This window comes from Lates calcarifer, linkage group LG4, assembly GCF_001640805.2.
Source record: "Lates calcarifer isolate ASB-BC8 linkage group LG4, TLL_Latcal_v3, whole genome shotgun sequence".
NCBI classification, from domain to species: Eukaryota; Metazoa; Chordata; class Actinopteri; family Centropomidae; genus Lates; species Lates calcarifer.
Genome location: NC_066836.1, coordinates 25,062,435 through 25,081,745, shown reverse-complemented (window position 1 = coordinate 25,081,745; position 19,311 = coordinate 25,062,435). Strand labels below are relative to the sequence as shown.

General features: G+C 39.0%; 1 protein-coding gene across 1 annotated transcript; it reads left to right on the top strand.

Annotated features, from left to right (window-relative positions):
• The first annotated feature begins 13,464 nt into the window (after positions 1-13,464).
• On the top strand, positions 13,465-18,769 carry LOC108896761 (uncharacterized). The gene is made up of 6 exons (XM_018696003.2): positions 13,465-13,541; positions 14,765-15,000; positions 15,403-17,355; positions 17,443-17,532; positions 17,970-18,032; positions 18,589-18,769. The coding sequence occupies exons 2-6, from the start codon at positions 14,772-14,774 to the stop codon at positions 18,615-18,617; spliced, it is 2,364 nt and encodes a 787-aa protein (XP_018551519.1). The 5' UTR covers positions 13,465-13,541; positions 14,765-14,771; the 3' UTR covers positions 18,618-18,769.
• The last annotated feature ends 542 nt before the right edge of the window (positions 18,770-19,311 follow it).

Sequence of the window (19,311 nt, the reverse complement as noted above, 5' to 3'; positions counted from 1 at the left end):
ACTTAGGGTATCTTAGTGTAATCCACTTCTATAAGGTTGACAGAAACTTAATAAAGATAAGTCACATGAAATTAATATAATGTGTCAAGTAAGTGAGTAGTACTTAATTTTAGATAAATTCACTTAACATACCTTAGTTTATCTAACTTAAAAAAATAAGACTCACAAAATGGCATTATGAAAACCAAAATGTATTTTGTCTGCATTTGTAAACAACAGAATGAGTGAGACTTAAGAGTGAGAATGAGTGTGTGTGAGGTGTGCTGATTGGTCTGGGTGTAAGCTAACAGAAGGCTCTCGATTCACACTCAACACTTTCCTGAATGTCTCAGAGCAACAAACAGACCTGGCAACATTTAGTCTGTAAAAGTTTAAAACCTGAATAAAACCTCGACTGAACTTGTACATATATCTTCCAAGCAGCAGCAAATCAGCGCTTAGCAATTTAACAACTCTGACATATATTCAACCTGTGTTGCAGATGTACGCTACATTTTAATATCATTTTAACATACTTAACATAACATACTTTATGTTCATTTTCAACAGTTTTTACTCACTGGACATTACTTAACACCTGCACTGAATGCAGGATCATGTGACCTAGATGTCTTCTGCTGCATTTAGATATTTGTGATATAGATATCACAAATGTGAAAAACAGTGAACAAATACAAAAAGCATACATCTCAGTACATACTTTGCTTTACTTTTGGTCTTTAACTTTTTCTTTTTCTTTTCTTTTTTTTTTTTTGTTTTTACTGTTGGTCCCTCAAGTACAGGAGGTACTCCCTTTCTGCAATTATGAGGGAGCAGTAACTGTGCACTCATAATACTGAGCCAGATGAGTATGAAACAAAATAAGACAGATCCAAAAAACAAACAACAACAAAACTGCTATTCTTTTGACAGTCATTGTAAGAATTCATATTTTTTGTGAGAGGGGTCATTCTCACTGTGTTCTGTACCTCTGTACCTATTTTCTTAATTATTGAGAATACAATATGGAGACCTCTGCAGCACCACAAGTAAAAGTAAAAATAAAATAATCTATAATTTTTGGTTTAATTGTTCAGGCCCATCATGCTCACTTTCATTCACAAACCACAAAATAGCCAACCAGTATGGCTATCACCAGCCGCAACATTCATTCAATTTAATTCAATTTTATTTATATAGCGCCATATCACAACAAAAGACAGGACATGGGTTCCGATAAAATGTAAGGTGATGGCAGTAATACAGCAGTAGTAATGATAGTAGTGATAATTAAAGTATTAACTGCTAACATAGCAATACAACGAATAGCAGTATAAGTCATTTCTAATTCTAGCAGCAGGTGTTGAGTGGAGTTATAGGAGCAGCAGGAGACTTGTCATCACAGATCAGACTCTACAGCTCCAGAGGCAGAAATACCTGCAGAAAGAGACAGAAGAGGAGACAGAGACGGAAGAGCACAATACTACAGGAAAGGGAAAATATTGAGTTAGTAACATGTTTATGGGATATGTATCCATACTGTGGAGAGAGAGAGAGAGAGGAGAGAGAGAGAGAGAGAAGCTCAGTGCATCATGGGAGATCTCCCAGCAGTCTAGGCCTATAGCAGCATAACTGAGGGATGGTTCAAGCCTGAGCCAACCCTAACTATAAGCTTTATCAAAGAGGAAAGTCTTAAGCCGACTCTTAAAGGTACAGAGGGTGTCTGTCTCCCGGACCAAAACTGGGAGAAGGTTCCACAGTAGAGGAGCCTGAAACTTCCTGATAACTGAAGGCTCTGCCTCCCATTTGACTCTTGGAAACTCTGGGAACCACCAGTAAAAAAGCATTCTGGGAGTGCAGAGTCCTAGTGGGATTGTAGGGGACTATGAGATCTTTAAGGTAAGATGGAGCCTGACTATTAAGGGCTTTGTAAGTGAGGAGGAGGATTTTGAATTCTTATCTGGATTTGACTGGGAGCCAATGTAGAGAGGCTAACACAGGAGAAATATGGTCTCTTTTCCTAGTTCCTGTCAGTAATCGTGCTGCAGCATTTTGGATCAGCTGCAGAGTCTTTAGAGACTTGTTGGGGCAGCCTGATAATAATGAATTACAGTATTCCAGCCTGGAAATAACAAATGCATGGACTAGTTTTTCTGCATCTTTTTGAGACAGAAAATGTCTAATTATGATGATATTACGCAGGTGAAAGAAGGCAGTCCTAGAAGTTTGTTTTATATGTGAGTTAAAGGACATATTCTGATCAAAGATGACTCCCAGATTCTTTACAGTGGAGCTGGGAGCCAGGACAATGCTGTCTAGTGGAACTACATCATTAGAAAATTTATTTCTGATGTGTTCAGGACCAGGTACAATGACTTCAGTTTTATCTGAGTTTAGTAATAAAAAATTGCTTGTCATCCAGGTTTTAATGTCCCTAAGACAAGCCTGGAGTTTGGCTAGCTGATTGGTTTCGTTAGGCTCCATTGACAGATAAAGCTGTGTATCATCTGCATAACAATGGAAATTTATAGAGTGTTTCCTGATAATATTGCCCAAGGAAAGCATATACAGAGTGAAGAGGATTGGTCCAAGCACTGACCCTTGTGGAATTCCATGTCTAACTTTTGTGTACATGTACATTTGACACTATCCTGCCAGGCTAAGTGGGATTCTTCCAGTTTGGTGGAACACCACACTCTTTCAAGCCTACGTGCTGTTTGTTTCAGTGAACGGGTTTGGGAGTTGAACCATGGAGCTTGCCTCTTTCTCTTTATTGTTCTCATTTTTAGGGGGGCACTGGAATCCAGAGTTGTACGTCGTGAGTCTGCAACACTGTCTACAAGATGATCAAGCTGGGAGGGAGTAGCTTCTGCTAAATTAAGATGAGGCACTGGACCTAAGTTAGTGGGAATCATTTCCTTGAATTTAGCTACTGCATTATCGGAAATATTTCTAGTCAGGATGTTTTTTGCTGATAATATATAATCCAGCAATATGAATTCAAAATTGATTAAAAAGTGGTCTGATAGAACAGGATTCTGTGGGAAGACTGTTACATGTTCAATATCAATACCATAAGCTAAAACAAGATCGAGAGTGTGACTGAAACAGTGAGTGGGTTTATTTACACACTGAGAGAAGCCAATGCAGTCTAGTAATGAGGAAAAAGCAGAGCTAAGGCTGTCATTGTTGGCATCAACATGAATATTGAAGTCGCCTACGATAATAACTTTATCTGTTTTAAGAACCAAACTCGACAGGAACTCTGAAAATTCAGACAAGAAATCAGAGTATGGGCCAGGAGGACTGGTACACTACAACAAATAGAATTGGCTTTAATGTTTTCCACTTTGGGTGGGACAGACTAAGAACAAGGCTTTTAAATGAGTTATAATTAAGTTTAGGTTTAGGGTTAATTAGTAAAGTGGAAATGAAAATGGCTGCGACTCCACCTCCACGGCCGGTGTCTCAGGCAATGTGAGTGTTAATATAACTGGGGGGTGGGGGGGGTGGATTCATTGAGGCTAACATACTCATCCTGACACAGCCAGGTTTCAGTCAGACAGAATAGATCAAGATGGTGATCTGATATCAAATCATTAACTAGTACAGCTTTGGATGAGAGAGATCTGATATTGAGTAATCCATGTTTAATTATTTTATTTTGCTGTACATTTGAATTGGCTGTGTTGATTTTTATTAGATTATTGTGATCTTCAATTAAGTTAATTTAAATGGTCGGGGGGCAGACACAGTCTCTATGGGTAATGGAGGGTGACTGCTCTAAAGGAGGCTCAAGAAGCATTTAAGACTGCAGCTCTGTCTCCTGGCCTGAACTCTGGATTGTCAGGGCTTTGGACTTCCTAATAAACTCTGTCAGATTTCTAGATATGAGAGACGCTCCATCAAAAGTCGGATGAATGCCGTCTCTCCTAACCAGACCAGGTCTCCCCCAGAAACTCTTCCAATGGTCTACAAAGCCCACCTCATTTTCTGGACACCACCTCGACAGCCATATCATATCATCACTGCTCAGATTGGGCAAGGAACCAGAGAAAACTACGGTGTCTTGACATGGTCTTTGCAAATGTACACACCAAATGAATATTAACTTTTGTGACCTCTGAGTGGTGTAGTCGGGTGTCATTAGCGCTGACGTGAATAACAATTTTATTGTATCTACACTTATCCTTAGTCAGCAGCTTTAAATAAGACTCAATGTCGCCCGCTCTGGCCCCGGGAATACATTTAACTATGGTCGCTGGAGTCGCTATCTTCACGTTCCGCAGAATGGAGTAGCCAGTCACCAGAGTTGGCTCCTTAGCGGGTGTGTCGCTGAGCGGGGAGTATCTGTTTGAAACATGAACTGGGTGGGGTGGCATGGACAGTCTGAACCGGTAGAGGAGCTGAAATAGTAGAGAGCATAGCAGTCAGGATGCCTCCGAAGGAGCAGGCAAACAGGCTTCCAACAAAGGTGGACTCAGCCAGGAGTCAAAACTTCAGAAAGACAGATCTCCAGGGCCCAGTTTTTCAAAAGGTTTAATCCAGATAAAATTGATCCGGATTTGGTAATCCTTTTTTTTGCTATCCATGAGCACATAATCCATTTTACTTTTGAGCCGGTTTTTCAAAGCAACATCGGATTGGATCAATCTGATCCAGATAGAAACTTTTCAGGATCACCAAATCTGGATAACCAGCACTCAGATAGGATAGGAAATCACAATGTAGAACTATAGATATGTAATGAGCAACAAGTAGAATAGCCAGTGTGCGGTCAATACAAGTTTATTTTTATTTGAATCGAAAACACACACACACACACAAAAAAAACACCCTCTTCCGGCAGTCCGCTCATCTGAGACCTACAACAAATAAATAAAACATTACTCACAAACACTCTACATTGAGGATATTTAGAACAAGTTTCAAATATAGATGTATTGAATTCAATAAAAAGGCTTAATGTCAACTACTCAACAATAATTTCAGAGTTCTTCATCTGATGTGGAGAGACCAGCTTGTCTGAGCTTGGCCTTTAGGAGGCAGATCTTAAGTCTGGCCTTGGTTTGCTGTAGTTTAGTGAGAGACAGAAGTGCAGAAGTGCCTTGTAATCATCATCTTTGTTTGATGAAGCAAACAGGATGTGCAACAAGGATCACAATAGTTAGACACATTTGTCCATGCCATTGCTTTTTTTATTCTGTTTTATCATTGCATGCATCACTAAAAAATAATCTAAAAACAAAAATATCTTTGATTGTGATGAATACACATTAATTAATGACAGAATTAAATATATTATTTGTGGTCAATATTGACAGCTGTTTGGGGATTATTTTATGAGGCGAAACTCTTTCTACTTTGCTGTAGGCCTATACTGAAAGGCTGAATACATTATAGCCTACCTAATCACTGTAGGCTGATGGATGAACAAATCAAATTAAAACCTTATGAATAAATAGGGTATCTTGTAGGCTATACTGCATGACCCAAATATAGTATTATTTGATACAGTTTTAAAGTTTCATTATATTTTGGGCCTGAAATCTACGCTGAATCCACCCTTCTGATGGGATCAGTATAATCCAGAGTTTTTGGATCAAAGTGATCCCAATTATCCGATTATGTAATCCATTTTTTCTTTTGAAAAACCCGTTTTCAAGATTTGATCCAATCCGTTATCCAAAATCCGAGTGGATTACTTTTGAAAAACCGGGCCCAGGGCATGGCAGGCTGAGCAAAGGTGAGGAACTGGGATCTGGTGAGGAGGAGAGACAAAGTTAGCCAGTTCAGGGAGAGAGTCTCAAAAAGGCTTGGAGTCATGCGCTGGAATACCATGCAGGCAAACGGAGGATCGGATGAAGACTGGAGTGAAGGACCCGGGTATAAATACTGCAGTAGGCAGGTGAGGTAATTAGCCAGATTGAAGACAGGAGTGCTTGAGTGAGTGGAGGGAAACTCGGGTAGGAGGGAAAACTGGATGGCCACGCCCTGGGAAACAAACACAGACAGGGGAAGACACAAGGAAGGGAAACACACTGACACAAGAGGGGAGAGAGGCATACTGCCAAATCCTAACAGTGGTGTGTCCTCAGTCATGATTCTAAGAACCCCAACAGGCACCTGAGTGAAGTCAGCTGCTGTGTTTGAATCCTGCATTCAAAATAAAAAATAAATGAATTTAGGCAGGATGTTATGACCCACTGTTATAGTGTGTTCACTAATCAAAGTGAATAGTTGTTTAGTGTTGTGACAATATGTTTGGCTTGCAAAGTGTGAAAACATGCTGTAATACCTAACTTGACCTGAGTTTTAGCAAAGTTTACTATTCTGTCTGAGACCGTGTTGTGTCATGCTGTTATGCCCATTGCAGGACTTGAAGCAACTAAAGACTTGTGAGACTGGAAAGTTCTGAGGAAAATCTGAGAACTAAACCTGAGGTCTCATGATGTCATAAAATAAGTGCTGTGTGATGGTATTATGATCATGATTATAAATATACTTACTGAGCAGCTGAGGAAGAATTCACTGGAATTATCTCCAAGATACAGGGGAAGACACTGTAGGACAGCAGGCAGTGTGCTCAGGTTACAACATTGAATTCCAAGTGCTTGAGGTAGTTAAATAATTACTTGTACTATAGTAGTGTGAGTAGTAGAATAATATTACATATATTATTCTTATTATTATTATTATTACAGCTGCTACTACTACCTCTACTATAACAGTACAAGTTATTATTTAAAGGTACATTAGGTACATTGACTTTAATTATCAGTACCTGTTGTTTTGAGATCCGTAATGTAACGTTAATGTAATGTAACGTTATGAGTTGTTTTCAAGGCAAATGCATAGCCGAAGCTACTTTCCAGATGGGCAGGGTGCACGTTTGGCGCAGCTTCTCCAGTTCCGGCTATGCATTTGCCTTGAAAACAACTCTGTCTAATAATGATTATTATTTCATAGCGTGGTGAACGTGCAAGTCACAACCTGTCCATCAATTTTGTTTCAATAGTTTTCAAATTTGTGCAATAAAACAGACAGTAGTGTCTATGAAAATCTCCTTATGCAGACAAAATGTATTACATCACTATAACCAGCATTTTTGAATTTCTGAATGAAAGCAGTACCCACCTGGACTTTCTTCTGTGTTCATTTTTCATTTACCAGGTTCTCATACCACTGCGTGAAATAAAACAAACTGGGTTAAGTCACTAGCCAGAGCAAGGTGTCAGAATTCAACAAAATACTGTAATTATTCAGTGGAGTCTAATTATATATTATCTAGAGGTCTTCAACATCTGTGTCCATAATTTCATTTGAAGGTGTTACAGTGCTTTTCCCCATAACCCAAGTTAACAGAAGCTGAAATTTAACACGCCAGCTGCTGCAGCACTTCACTGGGACTGTACTCCCTTTTCTTTACTGGGTCAGGTCTGACTGCTGTAAGGGGCAGGGGCATGTACAGTTGAGTCAGAGAAGAGGATCTCAGTTTGAATGTTGTGTCTACAAACTACAAACAAACTAATGTCACACACAGCTTCTGGAATGACTTTAGCCAAGGTTTAAACCCCAGCACGAGCATGAGTGCACCTGACACTGACTTCTGGTGCCTGTAAGTGAAGCACGGAGCCGCTCCCTCCACAGCCTTAAATTAACTGGTTAAGAAAACAGCTAAATTAGCAGCGCGCGCTAATCCAGCAGCTAACAGACATAGGGACACATGGAGCAACAGGTGGAGATATGCTGCAGATTTACAACACACTGGGGCTCGTTTCAGGTCGTTTAGACCGAGTCAAAGCACTTTTATTCAGATTCACTCACGTTGAACTGCTGCTAAATTTTTAACGTCTGCTCTGTGTACACGTGCGCACGTACACACACAATCTAACATGCCAATGCCTCAGAAAGTCGAAGAGCTGGAGTTGCAGGCTGGTTTCTTCGAACAACTGTCATTCACTCACTCCCTGAGTTGGCCTTGTGCTTAAAGTAGTAGATGCGCGCCAACCGGAAATGGGCATGTGCATTGGAGCACACAGTTCTGTAACTTAGATCTCATACCGCAAACTAAGCTACACACTCAGTTAAATCAAGTACATAGAATTAAATGAAATAAGTATGTGGATCAAAAGTACAGAAAACTCAGTGTGAGCAAGTAAACTTTAAAAACTAGTATAAATTAAGTTAAATGCACCGTTTTATCTTTAGTCAGGACAATGTTTGCATTTACAGTGTAGACTCAATTTCCAAGGTTCAATATTCAGAAGTTGAACCTTGGTTCAGAGATGACCTTGGTTCTAATAAGAGGTTATATGAGATACTTTTTGCTTGATATTTTCACTTTTTCAGGCCAGTCCCTGTAAACCCTAAAGAAGGTTATACAGGAAAATCCCATTGGATCAGTAGTTTCTGAAGTACTCAGACCAGCCTGTCTGGCACCAACAACCATGACACATTCAAAGTCACTTAAATCATTTTTCTTTGAACCTAAGAAGCTATCTTGACCATGTCTGCATGTTTGAATGCACTAAGTTGCTGCCATGTGATTGGCTGATTAGATATTTGATTATATATCCCATCTGGCCTAGGAATGCCCGGGGATCCCAGGGCAGAGAGAGCTGAGATGTACCTGTGGATAAGGGCATCTGGGAAACCTTATCAGTACAGGAAATGGTACTGTCACAGCCCAGGTAGTACTGGTAAAATGATTTGGGATATGTCAGCTTGTTTGGCCTGTTTGAAAAACCGCAACTCAAACCTTAATAACAAAAAATATGACCCATGCAGTGCACAAACAAAGTCTGCGATGAACAAGTATCATGTAACATGACACGGGACCAATGACTGCATCAGCACATATTTATGGGTTATGGTTCACAGGTTATACTGACTGGTCTGGCTTTCATACTACTTCATAGGCTACTGTATGTCAGTTTGCAAAACGATATGGTTAAATACAGTTAACCATATCATACAGTTAAATACATTTTTTTTCCTAATATACAGCTTTTGTGAGTGCAACAGTTCAGTAAGTCCTACTAGCCTTTGGCCACAGGAAAGTGCCATCTTTGAGCAGTATCCTTTTTCCTTCCATCAGAGTTATAGTCACATTTTGACAATCAAGAAGCCTCCAGGACTCCAAGTGCTCTCCTCAGTATTCTGGGATGTAAGTGCAATTTGGCATGTATGGGAAATTGCAAGGGCAGTGAGTCTGTATGAGAGCTTGTATCAGCAGCTGAGGCAAGTTGAGTTATGTATCATGGTTTGTACGGGTTGGGAGAACTGAGCAGTCTCAGCAACGAGCATATGCAGCTACAGCAAGCACCAAGTGGAGAGTCAGTCACCATCCACACTGCTTAAGCAACCTTTGTCACTCGGTATTTAAGCAATTTTGTAACTGTATTTAAGGTTGTATATACTTCCATTTATACAGCTGGAAATTCGTTTGGTGATATATGATATGATGATGACTTTAATTGAGAGGTACTGCCTGAGTTTTTATGCTTCCATTGGTCATTCCATTGAAAAAAAAGGGTCAAACTTAGCATCATTGACCAATACATTCTCCCACTTGGCAGCATTGTAAGGAAACATAGCACATTCTATCATTTATATGCTGATCACACACAGCTGAATGTATCATTGTTCTGAAATGTATCCCATAAGCAAACTGGATCAATGATATCAAGAGCTGGATGTTATCAATGAGACAGAAATACTAATTTTAAAATATATTGACTTTTAGATTCACTGTCTCTAAAATACAGTGAGTAAGCCAAGAACCTTGGAGTCATTCTAGAAGTCAGAGTTAACTTTGAAAGTCATGTCAGACAGCTTTCTATCAGGTAAAGGACAAACTGGTCCATGCACTCATGTCAGGCAGATATGATTACTGCAATGTCCTCCTCACTATACTATCAAACCAGGCAATCTCAAGGCTGCAACTCCTTCAGTCCTTACACAAACACACACATACAAACATATTATTTCAGTTCTTAAATTTCTTCATTGGCTCCCAGTGCAACAAACTTTATCTGGTAGTCCATAAAGCTCTTAATGGTTTGGTTCGCCAATATATTACTGACCTGCTCACGCACCATAGTGCGGTAGTTGCTTGTGGTAGTCATGTGGTACCATGTGGTAGTTGGTCATGTGGTAGTTGCTTTCTAACTAACCCAGATTTTTTTTTTTTTAATTTAACCTTTATTTAACAAGGAAGCCCCTTGAGACTACAGTCTCTTTTTCGAGGGAGACCTGGCCAAGAAGGCACACATTCCAGTTTCACAGGAGATACAACAATAAACCATGACAGAGGAATAAAAGATAAAAGAAGATCCAGCCTAAGGATAGCAATTCCACTCTTCAGACACAGTTTTTTATCAGCGTTTTGAATTTATCCAATGTATTCTGAAGATTAGTCTATGACCAAGGTGTGGCAAAGGAAAAGGCTGTCCTATCAAGTTCTGTAAAGATCCTGGAATAAAATCCCAGATGACCTGAGACCTCACTATTGTTAAGACTTAAAACCCTCTGATTTTCTCAGGTGTATGACTAGTTGACTAGCTGTTTTTGCCAGTTTGTGAGTTGTCTGTTTTGTTTTTAATTTTGTGTGTGTGTGTGTGTGTGTGTGTGTGTGTGTGTGTGCTGAGTGAAGCAATTTTTCAGCATCAGTAGTTTGGACATGCTAATACATTTTTTTTTTTCAAAGCAAATTTTTGTATAAAACACAAGGGTTAGATTGATGGAGGACAAATAAAAAACTGTGTCTGTTTTTTTCAGATGATATGCATAGCAGGCAGACTTATGATCTAAGCAGCAGTCTGCCTGCTAGTCTCTGCAGCATCTGCTTTTGTCAGTGGCTGCTTTGACTCCCCTCCTTGTCTCTCTCCAGCTGTCTGTGGCTTTGATTAAATCCAAAAAAAAAAAAAAAAAAAAAAACATGTGCACACACACATGCTAACATGCAAAAATAGCTCTGTTACTCTATGCTGAAAAATGTGTTTGATCAGCACACACACACACACACAATTAAACAAATATTTCAGCAACCTATTTTTTTGGTTTGGCTTTTTATGTGAATGAACTATGAACTATAAAGAACATCCAGCAGGTGCTGCGATATGTCCCTCTTTCCTTTTGGTGCATACTGTATCTTGTCAGTCACTGCAGCACAGTTGTAGCACTGGGTGGCTGTATCTCAGGTGGCAGATTGGTTGTCCATTAATTGTAGGTTTGGTGGTTCAGTCCCACTATCTGCATGGACAAAGAGGAGGGAAACAATCCTTTGTTTATCACAATGCAAGTTGAACCACAGTAATGCTCTTACTTGCAGGCTGTCTCCTTTACCTTTTACCTTTGCAGTCCTTAACCCAAACTGTATACAGTACAGCCATTTTTGTCATTTTGTGCTTCCTCAGCTGCACTCGTAGTTCCATCTGCTGCTATAAGTGCCATGTATGTAAATTTTTAATGTATGGAAAATAAGAAAGCACATTCATAAATGATTTTCCCAGGAGGCAGGATGGGTCGGTCCATTATGTATCTGCCAGCCTTTCTAAGCTGACATGTCAGTGTAAGATATTAACATTTTATCAACATGCCATGGCTCCTTAGACCTATTCTGAGACAGACACATGAACTGAGAAGAGGACAGCCTGTGTGATAAACACTGATTTACACTGCTTTTACTCCTGCTCAATGCTTTGGATGTTTTTCATGCAGGTTAATGTCTGCTAAATTCATATTTGGTATATGTGGATATGTCAACGTACAAGTGATGGTTAACAGTATAACCACCACTTGAAAGCAGCATATGAGAGATATCTAACTGCAGGTAACCATAGCAACAATATATGTGCTTCAAACCACAAGACTGACCTAACCATGGATGACTAAGACACAGCTTTCCTATGTGGTGAGTGACAATGGTACAAATGTGATAATGCACACCAATGTGTCAATACAGTATATAAATAATAATAATAATAATAATAATAATAATAATAACTGACTTTGTGAAGGAGAAGCCATTATGTTTTTTGGCACAGATGTGATAGGTAGGAAAAGATGTGCAATACACCACATTTAGCCCTGCTCCAGGATGGATCCAAATAACCAGTCATTTATGCCTTTTTCTAACCACTCTTCCATCTTGGTGAAAGTGAGGTCCAAGCTCATGTCAAAAGACACTGGACTGTAAATATCAATAGATTTATTACATTTACATTTTAGAATAAATGTGTTAGCCAGTGGTGAGTTAATGTCACCAGGTGATGACTTTATTATTTGTCCTCCAGCAATGTTCCTTCTTGTTGACAAGGTTGAAATTTTGTCCTGATGGTGACACCAACAGAAATCTGACCACTATATTTTAAAGGTGACCTTTTATTATGTGCAGTGTTATACTCTAGCAAAGGTCAAACTCAAGTTATAATCTGTTTCTCTCCAGATATGTTTACAGTGCCAATATTGACACTTGGGTAACACAGCAAACAAATCTACTAGATCCGCAAAATTCCAAGACTGTACAATGATTTGCATGAAGGGAAAGTCAAAGTGAAAGTACCTCAAGGCTCTTGTGTGCACAACTACAGTGTTAAGGTAACTTTCTGGAGCATTAGTAATCCAATTTAAAAGATGTTAATGAATTAGAACCCATGTTTTTTACTCTAGACACATATAATCCATGGTACACATGGAAGCTTCTATGAATGACAGATTAGATAAATCCAGAGATAATTAGTAATAGATTAATTACCACCTGCAAAACTCTTTGACTCAAATGAAGGTTTGTGAAAGTGGAAACAATAGAATAAAAGAATTGTGCTGACTTCAGAGTAATTCTTGGTATTCCATTATTTATTAAAGTTGAATAATTAAATAAATTAAATGTGCAACTAAATCATGCATTAGAAAACACCAAATGCTGAGCCAGTCAGAGCTCCTGGGTTGCATTTAATTTATCACAAAAGGGAGAAATGTTGAGATGGAAAATGATTTGGCATACAGCTTAATAAATGAAGTGATTCTTGAAGCCTTTTTAAAAAACATTTTTAAAATCAATCAGAAAAATAATTCATTCATCCATTCATTATCTTATCCTTAAGGGTCATTGGGGGCTGGAGCCTATCCCAGTTGACATGGGTGAGAGACGGGGCTTAGCCTGGACTGATCTCTAGTCCATCACAGTTAATCAGAGAATAATAATTTAAATTATTTATTGATGATTTAATTTATGTTTATGCATGTGTTTATTAATAGATTGTAAAGACTGTGCAGATATAATCCAAACAAATACCTGTCAGATGAACAGTGGAAACAACACCTTGTTGTCTGACTGGACTTTGGCTCCATCTAGTGTTCTGATAGTATAATGACATTCAGTACTGCAGGAGGCCTCAGTGTTGCTGATAGGCTTCAAAACCTTCAAATCAGCTGATGCTGCACACACTTGTCTGATCAGCAGCTACTTAAACTCAGGTGTGTCTGTTGATCAGTTTTAATCACTTTGCTTGTTGCTCTGTGTTTTCCACATCAAGTTTGAGGAAGTTCTCAACAAGGTAAGATGACTCTGCTTTTAATACAAATAACATGGAAGATGCACATGACACATTTGAATGATTTTTGGGTGGTGGCAGTAGTGCTATAAATTTTTAAAAATTAAATCTTAATAGCTGTAAATTTTAATTAAAAGTTGAATTGAATGAATTAAAATCAATCTCCTTGTGAGTGCGTCAGTTCAGGTTTTCTTGAATCTTGATGTGGATGTGATTTTTTTTTTTTTTTAATTTAATTTAATTTTTTTTTTTATTTACTGTCATTCCTCACTTTACATTAGAGCTTCAAAATGTGACTTTGGGCATATGACACTAACTTAAAGTACTGAAAGAATGCAAGATCTACTTTTTAAAAAAACAACAACTTGAATTTACTTGCATATTAACTCGTATTAAGTGCGACTAAGTACATAAGAGATTAAACTCTGCTTGTTGTATGAAGTTTCAACTGCAAAACTTTAACCTTGTCATGAAAAGCCATGAGGACATTTTGACTTTTCATAGCTGGTAAAGCACAGGAATGAGGCTTTTTTTTTTTTTTTTTTTTTTTTTTTTTTTTTAACTAAATTGTCTAAATAAATGAGAAACAAATTGAACTCCAGTGCTGTTTTTAGACCTATTGTTTTTCCTTCTCTTATGAGGGATGCAACAAAAGCAATCTTACCTTATGCTGGGATTAAACACAGGTTAGCTGCTTAATGTCATGTCCTTGTCTCAACCGTAATTTTTCTTTCTCTCCTGAGTCATGAGTAGTTTATAATATACTCAGTGTTACCAGTGCAGTGAATTTAATTCATGTTTTTGTTGAGCTCCTTTTGGATTAGTTTCAATTGGAGGTCTAGAAATGGTCACCATTTTTCTCTTCTAGTCAACAGATCCTATGTGCAGATCAAAACCTCTGGTGTGTGTGTGTGTGTTCTCACATAATCTGTGCTTTAGAGCTCCACTGTTCATTTACAGTACGTGCGTAGTTACTGTTCATAAAGAGTAAAGAGTGGAGCTGAGCTGGAGCTCAAATGTTGGACCATTGGAGTTGGGTGTTAATATTTCAAGCAGCTTCCATTCTGCAGTTAAAATGTACATGATGTTTTATGCTCCTTTCCAGATGTTGATTGTGGAGTGGTTAACTCATTCTGCTGTGTGTTTTTTTGTTTGTTTTTTTTTTCCCTCCTCCTTGTGGATGTACAACTGTCTAATGGATCTTCTTTCTCAACCACCCCATGTAGGTTGAATATGACTCTTCCAGGACCAAACCTACGCTCTGGTGCTAACAGCTGTGTACCAAACTCTGGGCAGCAGGGTCCAGGACTACACAACAATCAAGACCCAGGATTTTCATCTGACCTCCCACACCAGGTTTTTGCCCATCCTGTCTTCTACATCCAGGCTCCACCTCCACCCACTTTCCTCCACTACCACTGGCCCATGCCCTTTTCCTTTAACCCTGGCTTCCCAGGCATGGGTGAGTTGTTAATTTTTCTTTTTTTTTCTTTTCTTTTCTTTTCTTTTTATGGAATAGCTTTTAATTTAGGTTGTAGACTTTCAAGTAATTTCCATGTTGCATTACAATTACCATATCCATACTATAGAGAGATATAGAGATATAGAGATATAGAGATATAGAGATAGAGATATAGAGATATAGAGATATAGAGATATAGAGATATAGAGATATAGAGATAGAGATATAGAGATATAGAGATATAGAGATAGAGATATAGAGATAGAGATATAGAGATAGAGATATAGAGATAGATATAGAGATAGATAGATAGATAAATAAATAAATAAATAAAGTGTGTGTGTGTGTGTGTAAAAAAAATAAATAAATAAAATAAAGCCCTAACCCTTTTTCACCTCTCAGGCTATGGTGTGGTCATGCCCCCAGCTCCTGCCCCCTTCATAGAGGCTCCAGCCTACATTCTGCCCCATCCTCCCGTCCAAGCAGTTGACTACAGACGCTTGCTGCAGCCCCAGGTCCATGCTCCCACTGCACCCTACCAGAACCCAAACCAGACCTTCAGAATTCGACCACCTCATACTGGACCTGTTAGAGAAACTGTGAACTCTGAGGTCCAAACAGAACCCACACACAGAGGTGTAGGTGGTTATGGTGGGTTTGCCAGGTCAGATTCTGGGCATGGAACTGCCTCAAGCTCTCCATCTTCAAGCTCCAGTTCCCAAAAACAAAGCTCTGCTGAAGTTGAGAACTATACCTTACCAAAGAGTAACACAGAAAACTTCCAGGTTAACAGAACCAGTACAAGTAACTCAGTCAAACATGGCTTTAGCATCCTACATCATACTGAAAAGAAGACTGCACTGTCACATGTCAGAGCAACCCAGGAAACACAGAAGAGCTGTAAGGACAATGTTGGTCAGGATGATGATGATCTCACTCGCAGAAATAGTCACTGTAATATATGGTCGGTGAGCACTCCAGATAGTATTGTTCCTGTGTGTAGTTCTTCGCAACAAGAGAATGCGGTTTTCAAAGAGAGGCGTGAATCTATTCCTGACATTCTTATGAGTTGGGGAGGTGGCACACAACAGGCAACAATGATGAAATTGCCAGACAAGGTACAGCCTCATAATGACCACCAGCTGCTGTCTTCTGAAACTGAGTTAGGGAATGAAAAGTCTGCTTATGAGATTCCAAGTGAGGCCCAGAATGATCCAGGGGTGGCTGATAATGCTGATGCTAATGATGATGCAGAGGGTAAATTAAGCTGTAAGCACAGTGAAATTCTTTGTAAGATCCTCAAACTTCCTTTTGCTCCTTATGATCTCTCTGATTCTAGAGCAAGTAATGAGCTTGTGGAATTGATTGGCTCTGTAGGGCATTGTCTATCTTTCAGAGATGAACTGTTGCAGTCACTTAATAAATCTCATAAACTCTCTGAAAAGCAAGAAAATGGCAGTGAGACCAAGCCACATGAGGACACTGCAGAAACCATTCCCTATCAGCTTCCTTTAAATAGCTGTAAAATTAATGAGTCTGTTTGGTCTGTGGAGTCTCTCGCCCCTTTTATCCCCTCTAAGGAGTGGCTGCTGCAGAATGGCATGGTTGAGACTGAGGTAATTGTTGAGATGACAGAGGAAGCTGAAAATTGTGGACACTCAACCCAAAATGACCTAATTGTCAAAGCTAGTAAGAAGAGGGAGACTCGCAGGTTTTCCTCTTCTGACTCTGTTCCAATGTCAGACAGCTGGCTCACTTTCAGTACCCCAGCTGAGAAGCTATGTCAACCAGAGAAGCCAGAACTGAAGAGTGAAATGTATGCCTCTGAAATGACAGGACCAAAGCAAGGCCAGAGCATGGCTCCTTCAGAGAAGGATCCCTTAGTTTCCTCGACTCGCATGCAGAGTAAGATAATTGTATCTTCCCCCACTGTAGAGGAGGGGGTGGATGAAAATAGGTCTTCTGAACCAGAGGCTAATCAAAGCCCAAACCAGGAATCTCTTATTGGAAATGAAAAGCAGGAGAAAAGTCGCTGTCCTCCTGAGCAGGAAGCAACTCTCCTCTTGAGCTCTGCAGCAGGAGAGGAAATCTCACCTGCAGGCCACCTGGCTGTCGAAAACAGAGTGGACACTGAGGTGAAGAATTGGGCATGTGGGAAGGAAGAAGTCAGTCAGCTGATAAATGAGAAGCTGTTTCCCCCAGTAGCTGACGAGAGGATGGTTGAAGTGTCTCCATCAAAGGGACATTTAGTGGATTGTGGCATCCAGTGCACTGAATTACAGGGGCTGAAGTGTTTTTGTGAAGAGTTGAAGGGCGGCATGGGACCAAACAGAAGGCATCCCTATAAATATTCAGGTGATCTCCACCTTAATTCAGTGATGAATCTTTTAGCTGTGCCCCCTGTATAAGGTGTAATGGTTTAATTGCTGTTTCTCTCATCAGGTATGAAGAAAGCAAACAATGATAAGACTGAAGGATTCTGCATGAATGGACAGCAGAAGAGGCATAATCAGCGGTGGAACAGAGGTTCAGGTAATGCATGCAATCTAGAATGAACATAAGTAATACAGCACACTATCAGAACTTCAAATTTCAGTTTGGTTTATGACCAAAAACCTGCAAGAACCAGATTCTGAGAATGCAATTTAAAAAAAAAAAAAAAAAATATATATATATATATATATATATATATATATATATATATATACATACTCAATATAAAATGTGTACTTTTTCTGTGTAATTTGGTTTGGTTCGATAAGATTAGATGACCGTGACCTAACAGACTTTGATTCAAATGTTGCTTAATTCCGATTACTACACACAAGTGCATAAGACAAGCACAGAAAACACAAAAATGCAGATGTGAAATGTCCAAAACTGTTCAGGCTTATAAAATAGTCTTAATCTAGGTACCTGAGCGAACAAAATTTCTGGGCCTTTTAACAGCATCACCTTAATGTCTACAGGACCACACAGCAGCCAGCAAGAAGCCTACTATGGATACTCTGGCAAACCTGGGAAATCTAAAGGTAAGAATTACAGCTTGAACCTCGCTGGTCTTCACAGTGTGTGATGGTGATCAAACATTGCAGGTTGCTAATTAAAAAATTGAGGTTGAAGTGACTCTTTGCTGTCGGTAAGAACAGTTTTCATATTTGGGGGCAGAACAAAAATCCACACAGGTCAAATGAATTCTGAATTGCTAAAAGAGAGGTCAAATATTAACCCAGATTCTGGGTTATTGAGTCACCCCAGTTTGACTACAGGACCCATTTTTCTGTCTAGACATCTTCATGTCACAATACCAGAAAAACATAAATTCAGCCTCGATGGATGGTCCAGTGCAACTTGACTTTGCCAGTCACATGTTTGTGTTAACACACAGGTGCATTGCTGTCTGCAAGTGTCTTTTTTTTTTTTTTTTTTTTTTTTTTTTGAAACCAGATGAGGCCAGTCTTTCATTAACAGACTTTTATTTAGGGAGGTACTACCAAATTTCATTACCCTGTACAAAGGCCTCTACTTTTCCACTCACTAATTAACATGCTTAATGTATGAGTGACTTGTCTTTGTTGCCCCTTACAGGTGGAAATGGAAGGAATCCCCGGCACTGAGCACTGACCAGTCTACAAGACAATACCTGATTTAGTTTTTTTTGTTTTTTTTAAAGAATTAATTTAATATTAGAATTTAAAATTCTATTTTTCCAATAAAAGTTTTCTATATCAGTATTTAAAAAAAAAAATACATGGCTTAATCTCTTTACATCACATTTTGGCTGAGTTTATAACCCTTTCACTTAATGTACAAAATAAATTGTTTCTAGGTTCCCTTTCTGCCAGTTTTTCCTGAGGATTCCTGCTTGTACTTTTTAAACCAGGGCAAGTCCATCTTGCACAGTTACAGAATATGCAAATGCACCCTGACGCAGAGTGATCATTTCACAGCTGTTGTGTTTGTTCTCTTCAAAAAAACTGGAAGGGATAGGATAGAAGGTAAGGCAGTAAGCAAGGTGAACTAATAAAACAGTCTATATACAGTATCTAAAGGGACATGAAGACATATAATTAATTAAGCATATTTACAGAACTTGATTATCAATGGCTATAAAATCATAAAAACATTATGTATAGATGGGTTGGTAGATTGCAGGGAAAATGTCAACTGATTGGTTTGATAAGGTTGGAAATGTGGAGGGCAGCAATGTTGTACAATGATCCAAAGTAAATGTAAAGCAGAGGCTGTAAAGCACAGGCTTAGCATAGGCTGGATGCAGTATAGGCTAATGGCAGTGAAAAAGTGGTCTCA

Bases quoted from the DNA above. Each gene is read 5' to 3' on its own strand.
- LOC108896761 (XM_018696003.2), top strand. From the start codon at position 14,772: ATGACTCTTCCAGGACCAAACCTACGCTCTGGTGCTAACAGCTGTGTA. The intron at 17,356-17,442 runs GTGATCTCCACC...TTCTCTCATCAG, and splicing joins GCATCCCTATAAATATTCAG to GTATGAAGAAAGCAAACAAT. The intron at 18,033-18,588 runs GTAAGAATTACA...TGCCCCTTACAG, and splicing joins CAAACCTGGGAAATCTAAAG to GTGGAAATGGAAGGAATCCC.